The sequence below is a fragment of the Suricata suricatta genome, chromosome 4, assembly GCF_006229205.1.
Source record: "Suricata suricatta isolate VVHF042 chromosome 4, meerkat_22Aug2017_6uvM2_HiC, whole genome shotgun sequence".
NCBI classification, from domain to species: Eukaryota; Metazoa; Chordata; class Mammalia; order Carnivora; family Herpestidae; genus Suricata; species Suricata suricatta.
Window position 1 is genome coordinate 71,340,930 of NC_043703.1, and position 24,528 is coordinate 71,365,457.

The following is a 24,528-nucleotide window of genomic DNA, read 5'->3' on the forward strand; positions in this document are numbered from 1 at the left end:
GTGTTTTGATTTTTTACTTTGCTTTTCTGTTTGGAGTGTCATTGTAACTACTGTATTGTAAATGATGGAAAATAATTGCATATGTTAAAAAAATATGAAACTTTATAAAGTAAAAAAAATAAAATTAAATTAAATTTAAAAAAAAAACAAAGCAAAGCATTATAGCTAATAACCCAAGAAATAGGATAAAGTAGAATCATAAAATATACTCAATTATTCCCAAAGAGGGTAGACAAAGAGGAAAAGGGAAAAAAGAACAGATGGAACAAATAGAAAACAAAGAAAAATATAGTAGATTTAAACCTAAGCATGTAAGTGATCTCATTACATTTCAGTGATCTACACATAAAATTAAAAGGCAGAAGTTGCCAGACTTGGTTAAAAAGAAAGAAAACCCAACTATATGATGTATAAATAAAGCCAACCTTGGCTATGAAGAGACAAATAGGTTAAAAGGAAAAGGATGGAGGGAGAAAATTCCATGCCAGCACTAATCAAAAGTTGGAGAACCTAAGAACAAAGTATAGTTCAGAGCAAAGAATATTACAAAAGGCAGAAAGTTATGTCATAATGCTATAAGGCTTAAATCATCACAAGGACATAAAAAACACGCATTTAACAGAGCTAAAAATACATGGATAAAATCTGATTGAACTTGCAAGGAAAAATGGGCCAATCCACAATTACATTCAGAGAGTTCAAGACTCCAATAATTGATAGAAAAAAAAAGAAATCAGTACTTAGAAGACTTGATCAACCAACTTGATCTAATTTACATTTATAGAATCTTGCACTCAACAACAGCTGAATGTATGTTCTTTTCAAATGCATACAATACACTTAACCAAGCTAGACTATATTCTGGACCAGCAGATAAGCTTCAGTGAATTTTAAAAGATTCACTACATACAAAGTATATCCTGTGACTACAGTGGTATTAAATTAGAAATTAATAACAGACAGGGCGCCTGGGGGGCTCAGTTGATTACACTTCTGACTTTGGCTCAGGTCATGATCTCATGGTCAGTGAGTTCAAACCCTCGGGTCCTGTGCTGACAGCTCAGAGCCTGGAGCCTGCTTCGGATTCTGTCTCCCTCTTTCTGCCCCTCCCCTGCTTGTGCTCTGTCTCTCTCTCTCTCTCTCAAAAATAAATAAAAGCATTAAATATGTACATATTTTAAAAAAGAAATTGAACTTGTAGTTAAAAATATTTCCACAATGGGGGCGCCTGGGTGGCCCAGTGGTCAATTATTTGACTCTTAGTTTCAGCTCAGGTCATGATCTCATGGTTCATGGGTTCTAGCTCTGCATCAGGCTCTGTGCACAGAGCCTGCTTGGGTTTCCATCTCCCTCTCTCTCTGCCCCTCACCTGCTTACTCTCTCTTTCAAAAATGAATAATAAATGAAAAGTTTTTTTAAATTCCCATGATGAAAACTACGGTAGCAGATGGCTTTACTGGGGAATCCACCAAATGTTTAAAGAGAAAATAATGCCAATTCTATGCAAACTTTTCCAGAAAATTTAAGAGAAAATAATCCTTCTCTCCTCATTCTATGAGGCCATTTCTATGATACCCAAACTGAGGATATTAGTAGCAAGAATAAATAAATAAATAAACCTGCAGGCCAATAATTACCATGAATATAAATGCAAAAATCCTTAGCAATACTTTAACAAATGGAATTCAACAATATATAAAAAAGATAATACATCATATCCAACTGCTGTTTATATTAGGAAGGCAAGGTTGGTTAACATTTGCAAATGAATCAATGTAGTTCACCATATTCACACAATAAAAAACAAAAGTCACTAAAAATCAAAACCAATAACAAACCTATATGATTATCTCATTAGATTTTTAAAAAATGCATTTGACCAAATTCTACATCCATTCCTAATAAAATTCCCCAGCAAACTAAGAATAGAAGTGATCCTCCTCCAATTAAGAGTATCTATGAAAATCCTTTAACAAACATCAGACTTAATATCAAATGGTTGAACATTTTATACTAAAATCAGAAATAAAGCAAGGATGTCCATTCTCACTACTTCTCTTCAACATTGTACTGGAGATTCTAGTCAGTGTAATAAGGCAAGAAAAAGGCATCCAAATTAGGAAAAGAAGAAGTAAAACTGTCTGTATTTGCAGACAACATGATCATCTGTGTATAAAATCTTTTGGAACTTACAAAAAAGAAGTTACAACTAATAAACAAGTTATGTAAGTTTGTAGGATACAAGATCAGCGTAGAAATTAATTCATGTTAAAAAATTTTTTTAATGTCTTTATTTTATTTTGAGAAACAGAGACAGTGAGCTGGGGAGGGGCAGAGAGAGACGGAGACACAGACTCTGAAGCAGACTCCAGGACCTGAGCTGTCAGCACAGAGCCCGATGCGGGGCTCAAACCCACGGACTGTGAGATCATGACTTGAGTCGAAGTCAGATGCTTAACAGACTGAGCCACCCAGGCCCCCCTAAATCATGTTTTTAGGACTAACAATCAGAAATTGAAGAAAAAATATTAGATACCTTAAAAAAGATGAAATGTGGATAAAGAAAGGCAAGATCTGTACACTGAAAACTATACGTTGCTAAGAGAAATTAAAGGAGATACGCCACCTGTATGTATTGTAAGGCTTGTATTGTTAAAATGCCAGTTTTGCTCTATCAATCCAGTGATTCCGTACAATTCTATCAACATCCCTGCCAACCTTTTTTTGCAGATGTTAACAGGCTGATTCTGAAATTAATATGAAAATGAAAGAGTCCTACAATACCCAAAACAACTTCAGTAAGAACAAAGTTGGACAACTTAGAATCTTGATTTCAAGGCTTATTAGAAAGCAACAATAATTGAGACAATGTGGAATTGGCATCCAGATAGACAAATAGGTCAATGGAAAAGTATATGCAGTCAGTTTATTTTTGATGAAGGTATAGACGCAATTCAGTGGAGAAATCAATACTTTTTCGATGAATGGGGCTGAAACAATTGAATGTTCACATGTAAATATAGTCATATGAAAACTTTTGACCCATAGTCTTACCATATATAAAGTCTACTCAGAATGGGGCGCCTGGGTGGCTCAATTGGTTGAGTGTCCAACTCCTGGTTTCGGCTCAGGTCATGATCTCTTGGTTTGCAAGTTCGAGCCCTACATAGGGTTCTACATGGACAGTGTGGAGCCTGCTTGGGATTCTCTCTCTCCCTGTCTTTCTGCCTCTTCCCCACTTTTGCACATGCACCCTCTCTCAATAAATAAATAAACTTTAAAAAAATTACTCAGAATAGATCATAGACCTAAATGTAAAGCTAAAATGTACATTTAAAATCTGAAAATGAAAAACTGATAAATTGGACATCTTCAAGATTAAGAATTTCTAGTCTTCAAAAGACAAGCCACAGATTGGCAGAAAACATTTGTCAATTACATATTTGATAAAGGACCTGTATCCAGAATATATTTTTAAAAAGAACTCTCAAAACTTGAAGATGGCCATTAGGAGGCTAAACTCCCTTCCTCCCGTGGACACACCAAATCTTACAGCTACACATGGGACATTTTCTTTGAAAGAAATTGAGAAACTAGCTAAGTGACTCCAACACATGGCGCAAATGAGGAAAAAACCCACATTGGAAGGGGTGGAAAAAGCAGAGACAACATGTCAATCTCACCAGAACCCAATCCCCTACAGCAGTCTACAAATGAGAGGGAACTCACAACTCTCAGCTTCTCTCTGAGGAATGAAAGGTTCCAACCCAACATCTGGTGCTCCTGTTTATTAAGACTTCCACCCAAGGGACAGTCTCCCAGGACTGGTGGCTCTGAAAACCAAAGGTTCTGAAAAACAATGGGGTTTGCATTCCTGAGACTCTAGCAAACAAAGAAACAGATTGTAACAAACAAAGAAACAGTTCTCTGGGCTTGGGAGGGCTCCCGGTGGTTATCCCCCAGGGTGCAGTGCGGAAGCTACAGATAGAAATGTCTCCCAGTCTTCCTCTTAAAGAGACCTGTTTGCAGCCTGAGAGTTAGGCTCCTAATTTAACATTTATCTAGGAACTGAAAGACTGGGGAGGCTGCCAAGCACCATCTCCACATTTTCCTTCTGTTACTGTCTTCCTGAAAGGAAGCACATCTTTGGAGCCCTGGCTTTTGTGGCTGCACCCACAATTCACCCCTTAATTGCCTGGCTCTAGTGGCCAGCAGGGCTTGCGTTTATGGGGTCCCCCAGGACTGTAGCAAACAAAGAAACAGTTCCTAACTGGCTATCCCTCGGAGCCCAGTGCGAAGGGAGCAGATAGAAACTTCCAGCTCCTGGTCTTTTCCTGAAAGAGGTCTATTTGCAGACTTTAAATGCTTCTACTTTTGAGTCGGATTTGAGTCGGACTTCCAGTCACTGTTCATCTTACTTGCCGACTGAGATCCTCCCCTCGGAGACACTGACAAGGTGTTGGCATACCCTTACTATTAGGAGCCAGTAAGAACAAAAAAGGTATCTTGGACAATTGCAAAGGTTCAAGAGACAACGAAGACCTAAGCTTGGACTTATTGATAAGGTTCATCTTCTACATGAGATCATTCTGTGCAGATTGGGAAAGGTGGCTGTTTTATCTAAGTCAAAGAAACCAACACAGAGGGTCAAGGAAAATGAAAAGGAATATGTTCCAAACAAAAGAAGATAAAACTCCAGAAACAAACCTAGGTGAAACAAAGATAAATGGTTAACCTATAAAAAGATCAAATGGATCACCTATAAAGAGTTTTAATGGTCATAGAAACTCCTCAGAAATACAAAAGATCATGAGACAATTATAAACACTTATATGCAAACAAATTGGACAGTCTAGAAGAAACGGATAAACTTCTAAAAGCATACAACTACCAAAGACTGAATCATGAAGATCAACAGAAAATTTGAACAGAATTACTAATAAAGAGATTGAGTCAGTAATGAAAAATCTACCAACAAAGAAAATCCAGGACCAGATGGCTTCCTTGGTGAATTCTACCAAACATATAAGGAAGAAGGAATACCATTCTTTCTCAAATTCTTCCAGAAAAAAAGAAAAGAGGAAAACACTTACAAACTCATTTTATGAAGCAGCACAACCCTGATACCAAAACCAGGCAAAGACATTACAAGAAATAAAGGTTACATGTCAATACTCCTGATGAAAATAGATGCAAAAATCCTCAGCAACATATTTGCAATCCAAACTCAATACCTCAAAAAGACCACACATGATATCTAGTGGGGTTTATTCCAGGAATGCCAGGTTGTTTCAACATCTGCCAATCAATCAATGTGATACGCCACTTTAACAAGGGAGAATAAAAACCGTAATGATCATCTCGATAGATGCAGCAGAAGATTTTGAAAGAAACTCAACATCCATTCATGGGGGCGCCTGGATGGCTTAGATGGTTAAGTGTCCCTGGATTTTGGCTCCAGGTCATGATCTCACCGTTTGTGGGATCGAGCCCTGTGACAGGCTCTGTGCTAACAGCATGGAGCCTGTTTGAGATTCTGTCTCTCCCTCTCTTTCTCATTGCTTCTCTCCTGCTCTCTCTTTCAAAAACAAGTAAATAAATAAAAGCTTTTAAAAAACATATAAAAAACAACAACATCTATTTATGCTAAAAACTTAAAATCTGTACACTGAAAAGTATAAGACAGGGGTACCTGAGTGGCTCAGTGGGTTAAGCGTCCGACTTCAGCTCAGGTCATGATCTCACGGTTCGTGGGTTTGAGCCCCGTGTCAGGCTCTGTGCTGATGGCTAGCTCAGAGCCTGGAGCCTGTCTTCGGGTTCTGCGTCTCCTTCTCTTTCTGACACTCTCCTGCTCACACATTCTCTCTCTCTCTCTCTCTCTAAAAAGTAAATAAAAACATTAAAAAGTTAAAAAAAAAAAAAGAAAAGTATAAGACATTGATTAAAAACATTAAGACGAATAAGTGGGAAGGATTTCCATGTTCATGGATTAGAAGAATTAAGTCAAAATGTCCATACTATTTAAAGCCACCTACAGAGTCAATGCAATCTGTATCAAAATTCCATGGCATTTTACACAGAAATAGAAAAAGCAACCCTAAAATTTGTAATGACCGCAACAGATCCTAAACAGCCAAAGCAATCCTGAGAAAGAACAAAGTGAAAACCATCACAGTTTGATTTTAAACACAATTATCAATCTACATAGTATTCAAAACAGTACAGTTTTGGCATAAAAACAGACACATTGATCAATGAAACAGAATAGAGAGCCCAGAAATAAACCCATGCATATATGGTTAATTAGTTTAAAACAAAGGGGTCAAGTGTATACAATCAGGGAAATATAATATCTTCAATAAACTTGGTGTTGGGAAAACTGGACAGCCACATGAAACATCATGAAACCAGACCACTATCTTACACCATACACAAAACTCTCAAAATGGGCTTAAGACTTGAATATAAGAACTGAAACAATAAATCTCATAAAAGAACACACAGGGTAAAATCTCCTTGACATCAATCTTAGATTTTTTGGATTTGACACCAAAAGCAAAGGTAACAAGGCCTAGAATAAATGAATGGGACTACATCAAACTAAAAAGCTTTGGCACAGTGGAAAAACCATCAAAAATATGAAAAGGTAACCTATGGAATGGAAAAAAAACATTTGCAAATTATACATCTGATAAAGAATTAATATCTAAAATATAAAAAGAACTCAGACAACTCAGTAACAAGAAAGAAAGGAAGAAAGAAAGAAACAAAGAAAGAGAAATAGAGAAAAAGAAAGAAGGAAAGAAAGAAAGACCGAAAGAAAAAGAAAAGAGGAGAAAAAGAAATCTGGTTGGAAAATGCGCAGAAGAAATGAATGGACACTTTTCCCTAAGAGGACAGCATTACGAATCATTAGGGAAATGCAAATCGGAATCACAATGTTAGCATTCTAACCACCTGTTAGAATTGCTGTCATTAAAAAGACAAAAGATAACAAGGTTGGCAAGGACGTGGACAAAAAAGAACTCTTGAGCACTATTAGAGGGAATGGGGAGTGGTACAGCTACTTTGGAAAACAGTATATAAGTTACTCAAAAAATTAAAAATAGAACCACCATATGATCCAACAATTCTACTTCAGGGTGTATATCTGAAGGATAATCACTATCTCAAATAGATTTCTGCACCCTGCACTTTTTTCAGTAGCCAAGGCTTGGAAACAATTTCAGTGTCCACCGATGGATGAGTGGATAAGGAAAATGTGACTTAGGTAGGCAGGCAGGCAGGCAGGTAGGAAGCTGGGTAGGTAGATATACATTTATAGGTATACTGTCTTCCATAGTGGCTATCCCCCTTTACATGTCTTCCAATAGTCCACAAGGGTTTTCTCTTTTTTTGATGTTTATTTTTGAGAGAGAGAGGCAGAGAGAGAGGCAGAGCCTGAGTGGGAGAAGGACAGAGAGAGAGACACACACACAGAATCTGAAGCAGGCTTCAGGCTCTCAGCTGTCAGCACAGAGCCCAACGTGGGGCTCAAACCCACGAACCAAGAGATCATAACATGAGCCGAAGTGGGATGCTTAATCGACTGAGCCACCCAGTTGCCTCACAAGGGTTCTTTTCGGTCCATATCTTTACCAACTCTTGTCATCTTTTGTCTTTTAAATGATCATCATTCTAACAGGTGTTAGATAACATTTCACTGTGGGTTTTTAAAAATGTTAAGTTTATTTATTTATTTGAGAGAGAAAAAGACAGTGCAGGCAGGGAAGGGACAGAGAGAGGCAGAGAGAGAGAGAGAGAGAGAGAATCCCAAGCAGGCTCCCCACTGCCAGCTCAAAATCAGACACGGGGCTCTAAATCATGAAACTGTGAGAAAATGACCAGAGCTGAAACCAAGAGTCAGATGCTTAATCCACTGACCCACCCAAGTGTCGCATCATTGTGATTTTGATTTGCATTTCCCTAATGATTAGTGATGTTGCCCTCCTTGGAAAAAGGAGTCATAATTTCCAGCCAGATTTCCTTTTCCTCTCTCTCTCCCTCTTTTTTTTTTTATTGCTATTGAGATAGATATCTATTTATGAATATCATTCCACTGTAAAAAAAAAAAAAGGAAAGAAATCCTTCTATTATTTTTTTTTAAAGTTTTATTTATTTTTGGAAGAGAGAGAGAGACAGTGCAAGCAGGGGAGAGTCACAGAGAGATGGAGACACAGAATCCAAAGACAGGCTCCAGGCTCTGAGCTAGCTGTCAGCACAGAGCCTTACGCGGGGCTCAAACCCTTGAACCGTGAGGTCATGACCTGAGCCAAAGTCAGATGCTCAACTGACTGAGCCACCCAGGCACCCCAGAAATCCTTCTATTCTTGACAACACGAATGGACCTTGAGGGCATTATGCTAAGTGAAATAAATAAGTCAGAGAGAGTAAGACAAATACTGCGTGAGCTCACTAATATGTAGACTCTAAAAAAATCAAACTCACAGAAACAGAATAGATTGGTGTTTGTCAGAGGTGTGGGGAGAAGGTGAGGGAAATAGGTGAAGGTGGTCAAAAGGTACAAACCTCCAATTATAAAATAAAGTCTGGGGATATACTTGTATACCTTAACCTTACACAATGTTATATGTTGACAATAACACAATAAAACTAGGAGAAGAAATCTGTCAAAACTCAATAATAAGAACATAACCCAATTTTAAAAGACTTCAATTGGGCAACGTATGTGGACAGAAACACTGCCAAAGAACATACAATAAGTCATATAAGCCTCTGAAAGGATACTCAACATCATTCGTAGGAAAATAGATATTCAAACCACCATGAGATATTATATAGCTAGTACTTATGTCCCTAGTACAATGGCTAAAATTAAAAGTTCTCATCATACCAAGTGTTGGTGAGGATGTGAATTCCACAACTGAAAGCCCCATATGGTGACAATAGGACTATAAAATGACAAACCTCTTTGGAGAGCAGTTTGGCATTAGAAAGTTACATAGACACCTCCCTCCCATATGACTTTGATACTCCAATCCTTGGTGTTTAGTCAAGAAAAATAAAAGCATATGTCCATACCAAGACTTTCATGCAAATATTCATAGCAACTTTATTTGTAAGAGGCTAACAGTAGAAACAATTCAAATTCTATCAACAGGTGACTGAATTAAAATATTGTGTTGTATCTGTATAATAGACTACTACCCATCAGTTAAAAGGAATGAGCAACTGATATATGTTACAATAGAGCTGAATCTAAAAGTAATAGTGAAAGAAGCCAGACAAAAACGGAAATTTCGTACTATATGATTCCATTTATGTGAAGTTCTGGAAAATTTAAGCTAATCTATAGTGACAGAAAGGAGATCAGAGGTTGTTTGGCATGTGGCCTTGGGGGGAGTAGGAGGGACGGATTACAGAGTCACGTGGAAACTCTTGGGGGTGAATAAGTTCACTATCTTGAGTGGCAGTGATTTTGCAGATAGATACCTATTTATGTCCAAACTTACCACTTATGCATTTTAAATATGTTCGACTTATTGGATATTAATTATGCTGAATAAAACTATTTGAAAAAAGAACGGGGGAGGGGGGAAACACTAGGGAATAGAATAGGACAGGGAAAGTTCTTGAACTCTTTAATTTTGTTTTGTTTTGTTTTTCCCTATCCCTTGCAGTTGTGCTCATTTGATTTCCTTTCAAAGATGGGGGTTGGGGCACCTGACTGGCTCAGAGGGAAGAGCATGCAACTCTTGATCTTGGGGTTGTGAGTTTGAGCTCCACATTGGGTGTAGAGAGTGTTTAAAAAAGAAAAAGAAAAAAAGAGTAGGAGCTATACTAAGGGAATTGAAAAGTATGTAATGACTACATGCTGATGTGATGGTACTAAAATTATTAAATTCACACCTTACATGTAGCTATATAAATTGGTTTAGTACCTTTGGAAAACCAAATGGCAATGCATTCCAAGAACCAGTTACTGTATGTTTATATCCTTTAATCAACTAATTCCACTTCCAGAAATTTATACTAAAGAAATACCATTTTATATTACGTTTTGCTTTGTTGTTTTGTCGTACAATGAATACATACTTTCTTCTCAAGGTGTGTGTGTATCAACATCGTTGTCTTTATTTTGTTTTACAGTTGTTTTTTCAGCAGTGATATTTGAGACGATTACAGATCAAGATCTGCCTGTGATCAAGTGTGTTTTAATTGATCATAAGAACAATGATTCATCACTGGGGATATCATCATCGTATCCCATGGTAATGTTACAATTCTAACGAGCTATTTTCTCTCGACACCATACTTCGTAAACTGTCGAGGCCTACCATGGCTGCGTGGATTTTTCTTTCTGTGTATTTAAGTATATCATGTATTCACACGCACTCCATTCCATCCAGGTCATGTTCTCGCGGGTTCGAATTCAGGAAGGACATCGATACTGAGCATGAATGAGTAACAGGAATGACCGTTTCTCCTTAAAGAGAATCCAAGCTTCTCCCTCAAACCTGAGTCCCTAATTTCCAACTGCCTCCTAATATTGCTAAAATGGGTTTTCCATTTGCTCCTTAAAATCTACCTATATATATTTTATTTCATATCTACTTCCCCAAACCTGCTTCTATACTTGTATTGATTTCTGTTTCTGGCCCTCTCGAGTTCCCAGGCTTGAAAGGCCCACATCATTTTGAACCACTTCCTCTCCCTCACCTTCACATTCGGTCAGTTACCGAGTCTTGTTGATTTCCTTTCTTTGATAGTTCTGTACTCGCCTCACATTCTCGGGTCTCACAGCCACTTCCTGAATTCAAGCCCTCATTGTCTCCCCTGTAATCACAATAATATCGCAAGTGACTTCTTCCTTCTAGAGTTCATCTCAGATAGGGCTTCCAGACTGTTCTTTCTGAAGCACAGCTACACTCCCCACTGCCCGGCTTGGACCCCACAGTGACTTCCCATTAAGCTGACATGCAGATGGCTCTATCACCTGAGTTCCAACTGTGTTCTTCAGTACCTTCTCCTCCCTGCAGCTTGTGTAACTGTGTAGGTATTTACTCAAAGGAAGGAAGCTTAAATAATAGAGAACTGAAAATATTACAAAATATTAGAAATATACAACCAAAAGTGAACATAAATTAGCCATATCCATAAACATTTTTAGCTAAGGAGCCATACCAATATATAGTCACTCTGTTTTCTTTTTCATGGGCATAACACGTAACCACATGACATGACGCCCTGAATTCACTCCCCACTCCCCTAAAATCAGAGATATTAAAAATATTCTCAAATTTCAAAAATAGTGTGAATCTTACAAGAATGGAAAACTTCTGATATAACACATGATTTTTTTATGCCAGATTTTTAACCGATATTGTCATAACCTATTGCTTATTAATAATTAAGACATTTTGCATACATAGCATTTCACTCTGGACAAAAATGTTAATATTATTTGCTATGATGTTTTAAACTTTTATTGTCTTTTCAACTTAAGAAAATAGCTATTTACATTGAAGTGTTTTCTTATAAAATAGAATCTTCAAACAAAAGCTAATAATTGGTGTTGGTCCCTAGTACTAAGCCCTGCCTTATTTTTCTCATGCAGTATAAATTGTATTCTTATGCAATATTCAAGATTGGATTCAGACCTAGTAGATCTCAAATAGCATTAAACAGACAATCCTACAAATCCTAGATGATGCCAAGATGAGCAGTCTGCAGAATATGCTTTTACCACCTTGAAGTTGAAGCTGCTCTTTTTGGGTATTTTCCTACTTTAATGTGAAGCAGATTGTTCGGGTAGCAGTGCTCTTTAAATTAATGGTTTAGATTTCATCCACAGTTCATAAAGCTCAGATGAGACATCTTTCTTGTTCTTTTTTTAAAAAAATTTTAATGTTTATTTTTGAGAGAGAGACAGATAGACAGAGTGTGAGCAGAGAGAGAGGGAGACACAGAATCAGAAGCAGACTCCAGGCTGCGAGCTGTCAGCACAGAGCCCAGTGTGGGGCTCGAACTCACAAACCGAAGTCAGATGCTTAACCAACTGTGCCGCCCAGGTGCCCAGATGAGACATCTTTCTGGGAATCTTCTAGTTTGGGGATGTTTTGAATAACCAAGCACTCTAGTAGACAAAACTTGCCAATGTAACTGGGATAAATAGGCAACTACATCCTTAGCTGTGTTACTAGTATATCCTAGAACCAAAGTAAGAGGATTTTACTGTTCTCACAATCCACTTAATTGTTGTTTAAGATCATCATTTATCATTTCTGTTTGACAATGAATGTGGTGTGTGCTGGGTTTCTCCACTACAAAGCTACTGTTTTTTTCTTTGTAATCAACAAGTATCTGGGGGAAGATGCAAATATCCTGTTTCTCCTCCAATTTTCACCTACTGATTTCAGCACCCATTGGTGGATTTTGCCACAACAGTTTTACCGTGATGTCTGCCTAAGGTTGATTTTCTTTTTCCCTATTCCTTCTGCATTTATAAATTGGAATTCTGTGACGAAGAGCTATCTCTTCTTTCTATTTTACTTATTTATATCAGTATGGACTCAGAGATATTTATTTTATTCTATGAGTTATAACCTGAGACTATCATTTTTATTATGTTATTCAGATTTGTCCAGCCTAGGCCATTGGGAGCCTCTTCATATTAACCTCTGTGGCATTTCAGCACATCCCTTGTTTTCTCAAGCACTTCCTTCCTTTCCAGTGCTACGGTACCATTTGGGCTCATCTTGTATTTTTCCTGTCTAAGCCCTGGAATTAGCCATTTCTCCAAAAAAGCACTGATTTTTTTTTTTTTGAGAATAGTGTTGAGAAACCAAGGTCTGAGAGTTGGGTGTGCTCATTGCTATTGGGATGTCACTGCCTCTGGGCCCTTTAGGAAATGTATGTACGCATTCTACCCCCCCCACACACACACTGTATTTATCTCTCTATCTTTTCCTCATCTATTTACCTATCTCTGTATGTATCACCATAAATCATGCTGATAACTCTAATTTCAATTCAGCATCAAAGGGTTTTTTTCTACCCTTTCCTCTTTCCAATTTTGTATTTTGCTCTTTGATGGTAAGAAACCTGGTTCTAATTCTCTAAATAAATGACTTATGTAAACCCAGTATATACATAAACTAATTTCAGAACCACTAACCCACACTGCAGTGAGAAACAGAATTACTAACTGGAATACAGTCTTTGTGTACAATTTTGTTTGTCTTTAACTTTGTAGTATCCAACACAATATTTTTATTTTTTTTCAAGTTTATTTTTGAGAGAAAGAGAGAGAAAGAGCACAGGCGAGTGTAGGGCAGAGAGAGCAAGAGAGAGAGAATCCCAAGCAGGCTCTATGCTGTCAGTGCAGAGCCTGATGTGGGACTTGAACTCATGAACCGTGAGATCATGACCTGAGCTGAAATTAAGAGTAGGTCACTTTACCGACTAAGCTATGTAGGTGCCCTTCCAACATAATATTTTTCAAAGTAACTTGTGTTAGTTCTTTTCTCTCTCACCCCCTTCACATGGTTACATTATTTATCTGTAATGCAATTAAAAATTTTTTTGTATTCCATTTTGAGTTCCACCAATATCCTGGTTAGTTTTAAGTATTTATTTACTTTTCAAGTATGTGAAACATGCCTATGGTCCTAGAAGCCAAAGGTATATAAAAAGATATACTCAAAGAAGTATTACTCCCTCTTTATATCTATAAGTTTCCATCCTTTTTCTACTTCATCCTATATATAGCCAATCCCTTTAGATTTTTATTTTTGCTAGATTGCTGGATTTCTTGTGCACAAATGAGCAGATACATGTGTATTTTTTAATCCCTTTCTTTCTTACATGAAGTGTAGTACATGAAGGTAGATACGCTTTGCACTTAGTTTTCTTCACCCAACGGTATATCCAGGAGCTCACTCCATACCAGTTCATGGAGAATGGTCTCTTACTTCTTCACAGCTGCATAGTACTCTACTCTGTGTATGAGTATATAAGTGGTTTCCAACATTTTACAAATACTTGTTTATTGGTGTAGGTTTGTAGCTGCATTTCTTGAGGTGGGATTGCTGGCCCAAGGGAGGAGTGCACATGTAGCTGTTTTTTTGCTTTTGCTTTTTCTTTTAAATAGGCTTCACGCCTAGCATGGGGCCCAACACCGGGCTTGAACTCACAACCCTGAGATCAAGACCTGAGCTGAGATCAAGTCAAACATGTAACCAGCTGAGCCACTTAGGCGCCCCAAGCACATGTGGTTGTATTAGCTGTTGCCAGATGGCCCCCAGAAGGGTTGTGCCAGCGTGCGTGCCTCCAAAAATGTGTAGAACAGCTGCTTTCTCACAACCTCACCAACAAAATGTGTTGTCATACCTCAAAATTTTTGGCAGATTGACAGATAAGTCATATCTCAGTGTCATTGTTTTTAAGTGTGTTTATTTACTTATTTTTAGGTAGAGAATGTGAGCAGGGGAGGGGCAGAGAGAGAGAGAGAGGGAGAGAGAAAGAATCCCAAGCAGACTCTGCACTGGCAGCACAGAGCCTGACATGGGGCTCGAACTTGAGTACCATGAGATCATGACCTGAGCTGAAACCAAGAATCAGACGCTTAACCAATTGAGCCACCCAGGCCCCCCCTCAGTGTTGTTTTAATATGTATCTTCTAATTATAACTGAGTTTGAACATTTTTTCATGTGTTGAAGGGCAGGCAGTTCTTTAGGTCTTTCTTTGATGAACTATCTATTCAGTCCTTTTCCCCATTTTTCTGTTGTGTTTTGTTCCTGCATCCTTCATTGTTAAAAAATTCTTTATATATTAGGGGTATTTATTTGTAGTCTATGTTGCAAATATTTTCTTTCAGCATATCAGTTTTTGTTTGTTTTGTTTTTACTTTATTCTCTGCCTATCTTTTAAGACCCATCTCAGTTACTGGACTTCAGTGAAACATCCCCACTACCCCTGTCCCCGTTTGGAAGTTACTTCTCTCTTCTCTGAAGTTCCAGAGTGCTCACGTTTACCTTTCAGAGTAGTTGGTACCTTTTTGTGGGGCACATCCTATTTCGCCTGGTGTTTTAGTTATTCCTTCCCACTAGACTTGAAACTCCTTAAGGACACAATCAATGTCTTTTCTTCCTAGCCATTGTGCCCAGTAGACGGTCTAGCACTTATCCGATATTGAGCAAAGGAACTTACCAGTTACCTGCTGAATAGAAGAATGCAGAAAGCCAGAAATAGGGCTTATGATCAGTAGCAGAAGACCTACCCTGCTCTTCCCCTGAAGAAGCTTGTATGTGTGTGTGTTTGTGCGTACACTTGCACGTGTGTGCCTGGGTGTGCTGGGCTGCGTGTTGGGAGAGTAAGAGGTGAAGGGTCCAGAGACAGAAGAGGCTCCCACACCCTCCTCTCTCTAGATCTCAGTGTACGTAAAGCAGGCAAGAAGTGCGGTGGTGGCAATAAGCCTGTGGGGGTGAGGGGGTTTGCCCAGAAAATATTTTGGTTTTTAAATTCCTTCTAGGAGCGCCTGGGTGGCTCATTCGGTTAAGCCTCCGGCTTCAGCTCAGGTCAGATCTCACATTCGTGGGTTCGAGCCCCGTGTCGGGCTCTGTGCTGACAGCTAGCTCAGAGCCTGGAGCCTGCTTCCGGTCCTGTGTCTCCTTCTCTCTCTGCCCCTGCCCCTCTCATGCTCTGTCTCTGTCTGTATCAAAAATAAATAAAACATTTAAAAAATTTTAAAAAATAAAATAAATAAATTCCTTCTAACACAGATACCAACTTCACTACTGCCATGTAGATTCTTGTCTACATAACAATAATCACAAACACAGTTACCCATGTATTATGAATTTTATGACTATTGTTTTGTTGGTTTGCTAGAGTGGCCATAATATCGTATCACAGACTGAGCGACTTAAACTAATTTATTGGGTCATAGTTCTGGAAGCTAGAAGGGTGAAATCTAGATGTCCTCAGGGTTGGTCTGTTCTGAAGGCTATGAGGGAGGGCTCTCTTCTAGGCCTCTCTCCTTGGCTCATAGAGCCCTATCTTCATTTTCTTTTCTTTTCTTTTTAAGTTTATTTATTTTGAGAGAGAAAGAGAGCAGGGAAGGGGCAGAGAGAGAGGGAGAGAGAGAATCCCAAGCAAGCTCTGTGCTGTCAACACAGAGGCCAACACAGGGCTCCAACTCATGAACTGTGAGATCATGACCTCAGCAAGTGGGACGCTTAACCGACTGAGTCCCCCAGGTGCCCCACCATGGCGCTCTTCCTGGTGCGTGTTTTCTTCAAACTGACCCTTCTTATTAGGACACCACTCACACTGGATTTGAGCCCACCCTAATGGCCTCATTTTAACTTGATCACCTGTGGAAAGGCCTTATTTTAAATAAGGTCACCTTCTGGGTCACCGACTGGTGACTCAGTCGGTTAAATGGCCAACTTCGGCTCAGGTCCTGGTCTCACGGTTCATGAGTTCAAGGCTTACATTGGGCTCTATGTTGACAGCTCAGAGCCTGGAGCCTGCTTCATATTCTGTCTCCCTCTCTCTCTGACCCTCCCCCACTCACGCTCTGTCTGTGTCTCTCTCAAAAAATAAATAAACCTTAAATATGGTCAGCTTCTGAGGTAGTAGGGGTTAGGATTCAACACATGAAGTTTAGGAGGACACAATTCAACTCATAACAATATGTAAAATATATTAGAAATGCAGTCTGAAGTTATTTTCTTTAGAGAATTGTAAATAATAGGGTTTTCAGTCAGTGATCTGCTCTCCAGTGTGGGGTGCCATATGTCAACATGGACCTATTTGATAAAGGTCCCAGCTAGGGGCGCCTGGGTGGCTCAGTCGGTTAAGCATCCGGCTTCAGCTCAGGTAATGATCTCACAGTTTATGAGTGTGAGCCCCACCGTTGGGCTCTGTGCTGACAGCTCAGAGCCTGGAGCTGCTTCGGATTCTGTGTCTCCCTCTCTCTCTGCCCCTCCCCCACTCACCCTCTGTCTTTCTCTCTCTCTCTCTCAAAAATAAATAAAAGCATTAAAGGGATAAAAAAGGTCCCAGCTAAGAAGAAGATGCATTAAACATGCACTTGGAGTAAATTCACATTGTTTCCACACAGGTGTCAGAGCCCCCAGAAGACCTTGGATGTGCCCGGAAGCCGGAGAGCACAGAGGCGGTGTATGGAGCGGCCACTGTGGAGGTGGACATGTCTGCGTCCGTCACACTGCAAGTGCGGGTCAACACCCCAGGGAACATCTCCTGTCTCTGGGTCTTTAACCACAGCTCCCTGAATTGCCAGCCGCACTTTGATTTACAAAACAGGTAAGATGTGGGGGGCTGGGGGGTGGGAATGTGCACCCACAATGATTTTGGGGAGGAAAACATCCTGGCCACAAAATGGGGTTCATATGGAGTGTCTTTTCAGATTTCTATCCATATCCATTGTAATACTTATCTCCAGAGAAATAATGAACGAAAAATATAGTTAGGACCTGAATACATGGCATTGGCTATTTGTCCAGCCTCTAAGATGTACAACACAAAAAGTGAACTCTAACATAAACTATGAACTTGAGTTAGTACCAATGTTGGGTCACCGGTTGGAACAAATATGCCACACTTGTGCAGGATGTTGTTCATAGGGAAAACTGGGGTGGGGGGAGTGCATAGGTAGGGTCTCTCTGTACTCTCCACTCAATTCTTCTGTAAATCTAGATTTACTCTAAACAACAAAAAAGCCCGTTAACTTAAAAAAATTACATATAGATATAAAGATATAGTTAGGGCCTAAGAAGACAGTGAATGGCTGGAAAAATGTAAAACAAATAGTGAAAGAGTATTTGGGATCTTTAGGGTGTCTTGTTTTTTTTAACTGGATCTTGTCTGAAAGGTAAAAGGTTAGAAACGTTTCATTACATTCTACTTACAGTAGTCAGAAGCGTCTTTTTGGGAAATGTTGGGGGAAAGAACATTTGGTTTTAATCCGTTTTGTTTTACATTATGATGAGCAGAATTGCAATGATGTGCGATACGCACAAAGAGTTTTAGTAAAAAACTGATCTGTGTGTGAGGAATATTGGTCTCATGATTTAGAAAAAATATTGCTGCCTAGAATTGTGATTTAACGGCCGAGTTTGTATCCAACTCTGTGCCGGTCGCTGCCCTTCTGTCCCACTTCCTGTTGATACCAGATGGGGGCTTGAAGAAAGTGGCACAAGCCATTTAAGTGCCCACTTACTAATTCTAAGGCTACTTTTCTCTCTAGTTCTTGGGGCTGTTCTGGGGTCCCGAGGTGTAGAGGAGGCATTGTTTTTCCAGAGACAGTGCAGTGAGTGGTACCCAAATGGTCCACAGGGGATATCCTGCCAGACGGAAGTATGAGGGGAACGGGTCTGTGACCGACTCGTACCAAGTATTTGCGTTTGCTTCTTTAAGGTCAAACAAGCTCATAAGCAATTTTTAGGATGGTAGCTGTAATTCTGAAGTTTGGTTCGAAATCTTGGAGCACATTTGTTTTCCTTTCCTCTTTTGAGACCGTATTACTCACTTCTGTTTTTTGGTTACTTGTATCTTGGGGTTAAACCAAAGCACTTTTCTATGCAGAATTTTGGCTTAAAGAAACGTTCTGGTAACCTTCTTAAAATATTACGCCACAACAGTTTTCACTGGATTGAGACCAAAGGCAAAGTAAAATGTAGGGTTCTTTTCGTTCCATGAGAGGTTGCCTTTTTTGATTTTAGGACAGATGGTCCCATTTGTTAGTCGAGTTCATGGGTCTCCTGTGGATTAATTAACTTCATACCAAAACTATTCAGCAACTTTTCCATGGCACGGAATTATAGAAACTTGTCTCTGGGCTCAGGACCAGAAGGCTTGTGGGCTTTGATAACTTTCTTCCAGTTTTTTGTGTTATGCACAAGAGTTTACAAATGATACCAGGAGAGTGAATGGTTCAGAGAAAGAAAGCACATCCCCAAAATATCTGCAGAAGCAAATCAAGCACAGATCCTACTATTTTACTGTCATTATGAGCACAGGCACATGTATTCTTGGATTGTGTAGCTTGGGGCTCTGGAGCTGGGCGTCTCTGATATCGTGTGCTTTTGGATTTCCTGGGGACCTTGTTAAAATGCAGATTCCGATTCAGTAGGTCTGGGCGGGGCTCGAGAGTCCGAGTATCTGTCAGCTCCCAGCTGAAGCTAACACAATTGAGTAGTATGGACTGAAAAGTCAGAAAGTGGGCATTTAAACCCATCATTACTCAACAAACTACAAGAGGATATGTTAAGCTTTAATGAGAATGGGTATTACCAAGCAACACATCGGAAGTTGTTTCCTTGAAGAGAATGCTCCCAGCCAAAGTTATTTTTACCAAGTATCTAAAAATTAAAAAGCGCAAACACTGGGACCTCTGTCTCCTTACGTATCTGTGATTTCCTCCTTCCCAGAGGATAACGCCTTGTGTTAGATTTCACTTGAAATTGATCATCTAGAGAGAGACACATGAAAAACAATGTTTCTTATCTCTGTGTTTCTTGCTTGGACAGTAATCTGGGTCTCCAAATAGGGCACTGAGACTCGTGGCCAGGTGACTGCGCACTATAACTGCGGAGGGGGGCTTGTCATTGGAGGGAATGGTCCGTTGTTGCTAATGGGAGTGTGCCCCCAAGCCTGTGCATTTTTAAACGGGAAGCATTCCTTCCAAGAGGCTGGAGAAGCCTGAAGCAAAGGTGCCAGAATGGAGGTCACTCACTCTGAAAACGAGGGATTGAATAAAACCAAAGTCAAACTACCAAGGCTCAGGCTGAGTGAGAAGCCGTGTTCTCCACAGAACAGCCGGTCCCCAGGGGCCACAGTCAGAGATGGAATGTGAGAGCCATCGAGCTGCCTTCTGACTCAGTATGAAATGTTATGTTTTAATTTCACACGTTTTCCAAAATAACTGTTCTCTTTCTTGTTTTTTTTTTTCAGAGGGGTTATTTCCATGGTCATTTTGAAAATGACAGAAACCCAAGCTGGCGAGTACCTACTTTTCATTCAGAGTGAAGCTACCAATTACACCATATTGTTTACAGTGAGTATAAGAAGTAAGTGCACCTTGCTATTCAGTATTCCGATATTCCAGAGGGATGGGTTAGAACCCGTGAGCTTTCTGTCTGCAGCTCAAGGCAGTACCTCAGGTTTCCCTCAACGTGTAGCTGAAATGCTTGTACTCACTTCAACCGCCCTTATAACCTGTTGAGACCCTCTGACTTGACCATGGACTATCAGAATGAGCCCTCTTCAGAACCCAGGATGCTCTCTATTCGGCCCTCCCCCCACCCATTTTTTTTCCAGTTGACCTATGATCACATAACCTCTCCAAACCTCCACTTTCTTATCTGTAACACGGGGCTAAAAATGCACCCCTCACGAGATTGGAGGATCTTAGGATCCTTGTGTCTAACGACGGAGTCCCTGAGTGCACTGTGCCACTGAACACTTGAAATGCAGCCGCTGTGACTGGGGACCAAGGTCTTAACTGAATTCGAGTAACCACATGGAGCTAGTGGTTACATTATTTATCCAAATTCTAGATCGCTACGCAAACCATCAGGAACTATCCAAGTGTTCTTCCTCACGGAGGCGACTGTGCAGTTCTGAGTCAACACCCGCATGTTTTTCTGGCTTCTTGTTTACTCCCCATTATGCGAGGGCCTAGTGACTGCCCAGGTTCACCACTGTCTGCCCCAAACACTACCTCACATGACACGCAGGGACTGGAGGTAGGTGCGTTCACATAGGTCCTACTATCTTTATTTTTGTTTTACCTTGTTGGGTTTTTTTAAATTTTTTAAATTTTTGACAGAGAGTGAGTGAGTGGGAGAGAGGGGCAGAAGGAGAGAGAAAGAGAGAGAGAATCTTATACAGGCTCCATGCTCGGCCCAGAACCTGACGTGGCGCTCCCTCCCACAGCCCTTGGAATCATGACTTGAGCCGAAACCAAAAGTCAGAGTCAAAAGCTCAACAGGCTTAGCCACCCAGGCGCTCCGAGGATATCTGCTTCTCACCTCTGATTTATAATGGTAAAAATAGGACAACAACTATTGAAGTTAACGGGCTTTCAGCATCCTGCTGGGGAGGGGTTCAAAAAAAAATCAGTCAGTGTGAAAAAGAGGAAAGGGTTAGGGAACCACAGACTTACCAGTAACCAGCAAATCAGGCGGGGTTGCTACAAAAAAGGAAAGCTAAACAAACCTTGGCAGTTCACGAAAATGGAATGTCTAGGTCCAGGAAATTAATGGATGATTATTCTTTCCAGTTCTACATTTTTTTTCAGCTGAATATTGACAAAACAGAGCAACCAGATAGTGACGAACTTGAAATTTCTTAAGTTCGAACAGCTGAAGGAATTGAGAATTATTAGCACAGGGAAGGAAATATTTTGAAGAGAGGAACCTGACTGCTGTGTAATGTAGAGGACAGTTTTCTGGTATATCAGTCAGGGAACCTGGTCTAAATTGTTAAAATACTTTGGATGGTTAATTGTCTCCCTTGACCTTTGTTTCTGATTTTAAATATCTGAAACTTTTCATGTGTAAGTAAAGCTACACTTAAAAACAATGCTCTAGAGGGTAAAATTGTGACCCATGGTCAAAGGTCTCCGGGGAGAGACTACAAACCAGCACAAAACAGAAAAGGATATTTACAATTCCCAAAAACCAACAAAGGATCAACAGTCGTAATAGGTAAAGTGCTTTTATCAATCAGTAAGAAAAACAATAGAAAAATGAACAAAATACATGAGTGGGCATTTCGCTTTCAGAACATGAAAACTACAGGGTCAATAAACATGTTAAAATAATAATTGAGAAATCTAAATTAAGACCACAGCGAGGTACCGTTTTATACCTGCTCGACTGTTGAAAATTACGAAGTCTTGGTGAGTACACAGAACAATGAGAAATCTCATGTCCTATTTCCATCTAAGTTATTACATGTAGATTACTAAGTTATTACATGTAAGTGTAAATGATGTGAAGTATAACCGCTTTGGAAACCAGATCATCCTCAGTTTATTGCTGGACTTGTGCTCATGGCCTATGAGCCAGCAGGTCCCCCCCCAGGTATGTTATGAAAGAAATGTACACACCTGCATTAGTAGAAGTGTACAGAATGTTCCCAGCACCAGTTATTGGTAAACACAACAGAGTGGTCACCACCCAAATGTCCTTTGCAAGAAAATGGAATAACAGATTGTAATACATTCACCAATGCGATACTATGTAAATGTATCCAACAGGAGATTGGATAAGAAAATGAAGTTATGGAAGAGCACCTATGGAGGGGCACCGTATTTTGAAAAGCATACAAAACGCCCAGTATATTGTTCAGAATACATATCTATGCGGTGAAAACATTTTTAAAAGCACAGGAATGGGAAACACAAAATCAGGATAAAGGCTACCTAAGGTTGAGATGGTGAGAAGCATAAAAGTAGATTCAAAGATATTTATTAATATTTCAGTTATTAAGTTGAACATGAGTCTCGGGGCATTTATATTTATTTAACAATAAAGCCTAATGGCTTTGAAATTTACACTTCATATATTCTTTTGTCTCTCTCTCTCTCTCTCTATATATATATATATATATATTTTTTAAACAAAATATAAGACCAGGGATTGGAATTTAGAACAGGAAAACTTTCTTTTCAAGGAAAAGGTCTGTTGAATAATGAAATGATCTACCTTGGGAGGCAGTGAACCTCTGTCACTAGAGGAATCCACGCAGAATAGAAAGTTTGCAGGTCAGGCATTGTAGGAAGCAGGAGGGCAAGAAGTGAAGTGTAATGGCCCAAAGAAATGGGAGGCCAAACTGAATCTCAATTCCATTTATCCTAACTTTATCCTGCCATATTTCTGCATTTTAAAATCAGTATATTTCTGCCTATTTCTAGATAAAATCATGGGAAGGAAGTTGGGTCTTAAATTATATAAGCATGGGTTTTAAGCTTTATGTTACTTTTTTTCTTTTTTTAATGTTTATTTCTTTATTCTGAGAGAGAAAGAGAGCATAAGCAGGGGAAGGACAGAGAGAGAGAGAGAGAGAGAGAGAGAGAGAGAGAGAGAGAGAAAGAACCCCAAGCAGGCTCTGCACTGTCAGCCCTGAACCCTATGCAGGGCGCGATCTCACGAACTATAAGATCATGACCTGAGCTGAAATCTAGTCAGATGCTTAACTGACTGAGTCCCCCAGGTGCCCCAAACTTTACGTTATTTCTAGTCTTTTCCCCATGCATATCAATATTTGTATTTTTACATGGCTTCATTCCACTTAACTTTACTACTTTGTCAGTAGGTTTATGAAGTACCCCAAGAAATTAGCTAAATACTAAAGTTGGCATTTCATCCAGAGTTGAATTTAATAGGTTGGTGAGGAGGGGATATATTATTGTTTATATTTGGGGAGATGCAAAAGACATTGCTATGGCATAAAATATTTTTTCTTAATATTTTCTTAATGATGTAGAATTCTTTTTGTGAGGGGGCTACTAAGGACAATTATTCTTAAAATATTAAAATGTTAATAATTTATGATGCTTTAGACACACTGCTTTACACATTAAGGAGACCTTACTTTAGAAAAATGGAAAATCAGGATGCGTTGGTCTGCATTTCTGAGAGCATTCCGGAACCGACCGTGGAATGGGTGTTCTGCGACTCGCAGAGTGAAAGGTATGACGGATATGGAGATAATGGCTCTTGTTACTTTACTTTCAGTCTTTTTCTAATGTGGTTGACATCATACTGTGCATATAAATTGGCTCATCAGAAGAATGGGGATGGAAAAGTACTTACCTTATGCTGCAGGGATTTGATGAATTGACGTGTGCGACGCACAGAGAGCCGTGGCTGGCAGATAGTTTGCTTTCGTTTTTCATATGTGCCAGAGCTAAGTCCTCACAAATTGAGAACTCATGCAGTTTTAACTAACAAAAATTTATTAAACAATTTTATTGAAAAATGGGACTAGTAGAAGGAGAAAAAGTAAAAAAAAAAATTAGGTTGCCAAATGATATGAATGTGATCCCGAATTTTAGAGGAACAGAAGAGATGGCCTGTGGATACATACGTATGTAACATGTGCACTGGAGGGGCGGGCAGGAAATCTATACACCCAAATAATCACAGCTGCTTTCACAGGGCCGTAGGAACATGGGCAGTTAAAACTCTTTTCTGTGGATTTTTCTCTTTTCCAAAATGTCCACAATGAGCCCAGTTAGCATTGTCTTAACAGAAGACAGATACCCTGAAGGAATGATGTGTCAACAAAGGAAAGAATGCACTTGACTGAAGAGATAGGGAGGAGAGAAGTGGTCCTACACAGGCTGCAAGCCACACCTGCTTCCAGAAGGGCAGTGGTTAGGGACACTCGTGGGAGGAATCCGAGTCTATTTCACGCTGAGGTGGGGAGAGGGAGGGTGAGAATGAGGATGGGGGTGAGGGTGTCGAGGGGTGAGATGGGGGAGTGGTGAG

General features: G+C 39.6%; 1 protein-coding gene across 1 annotated transcript in view; it reads left to right on the plus strand.

Moving 5' to 3' along the window:
* The window catches only part of FLT3 (fms related tyrosine kinase 3), a 74,375-nt gene that overhangs the window by 11,037 nt on the left and 38,810 nt on the right, over positions 1 to 24,528 (plus strand). Inside the window, exons 3-6 of the mRNA XM_029938480.1 lie at positions 10,150 to 10,271; positions 17,130 to 17,332; positions 19,982 to 20,097; positions 23,598 to 23,727. Of these exons, the coding sequence (XP_029794340.1) occupies positions 10,150 to 10,271; positions 17,130 to 17,332; positions 19,982 to 20,097; positions 23,598 to 23,727 (571 nt within the window). The remainder of the gene's footprint in view (positions 1 to 10,149; positions 10,272 to 17,129; positions 17,333 to 19,981; positions 20,098 to 23,597; positions 23,728 to 24,528) is intronic.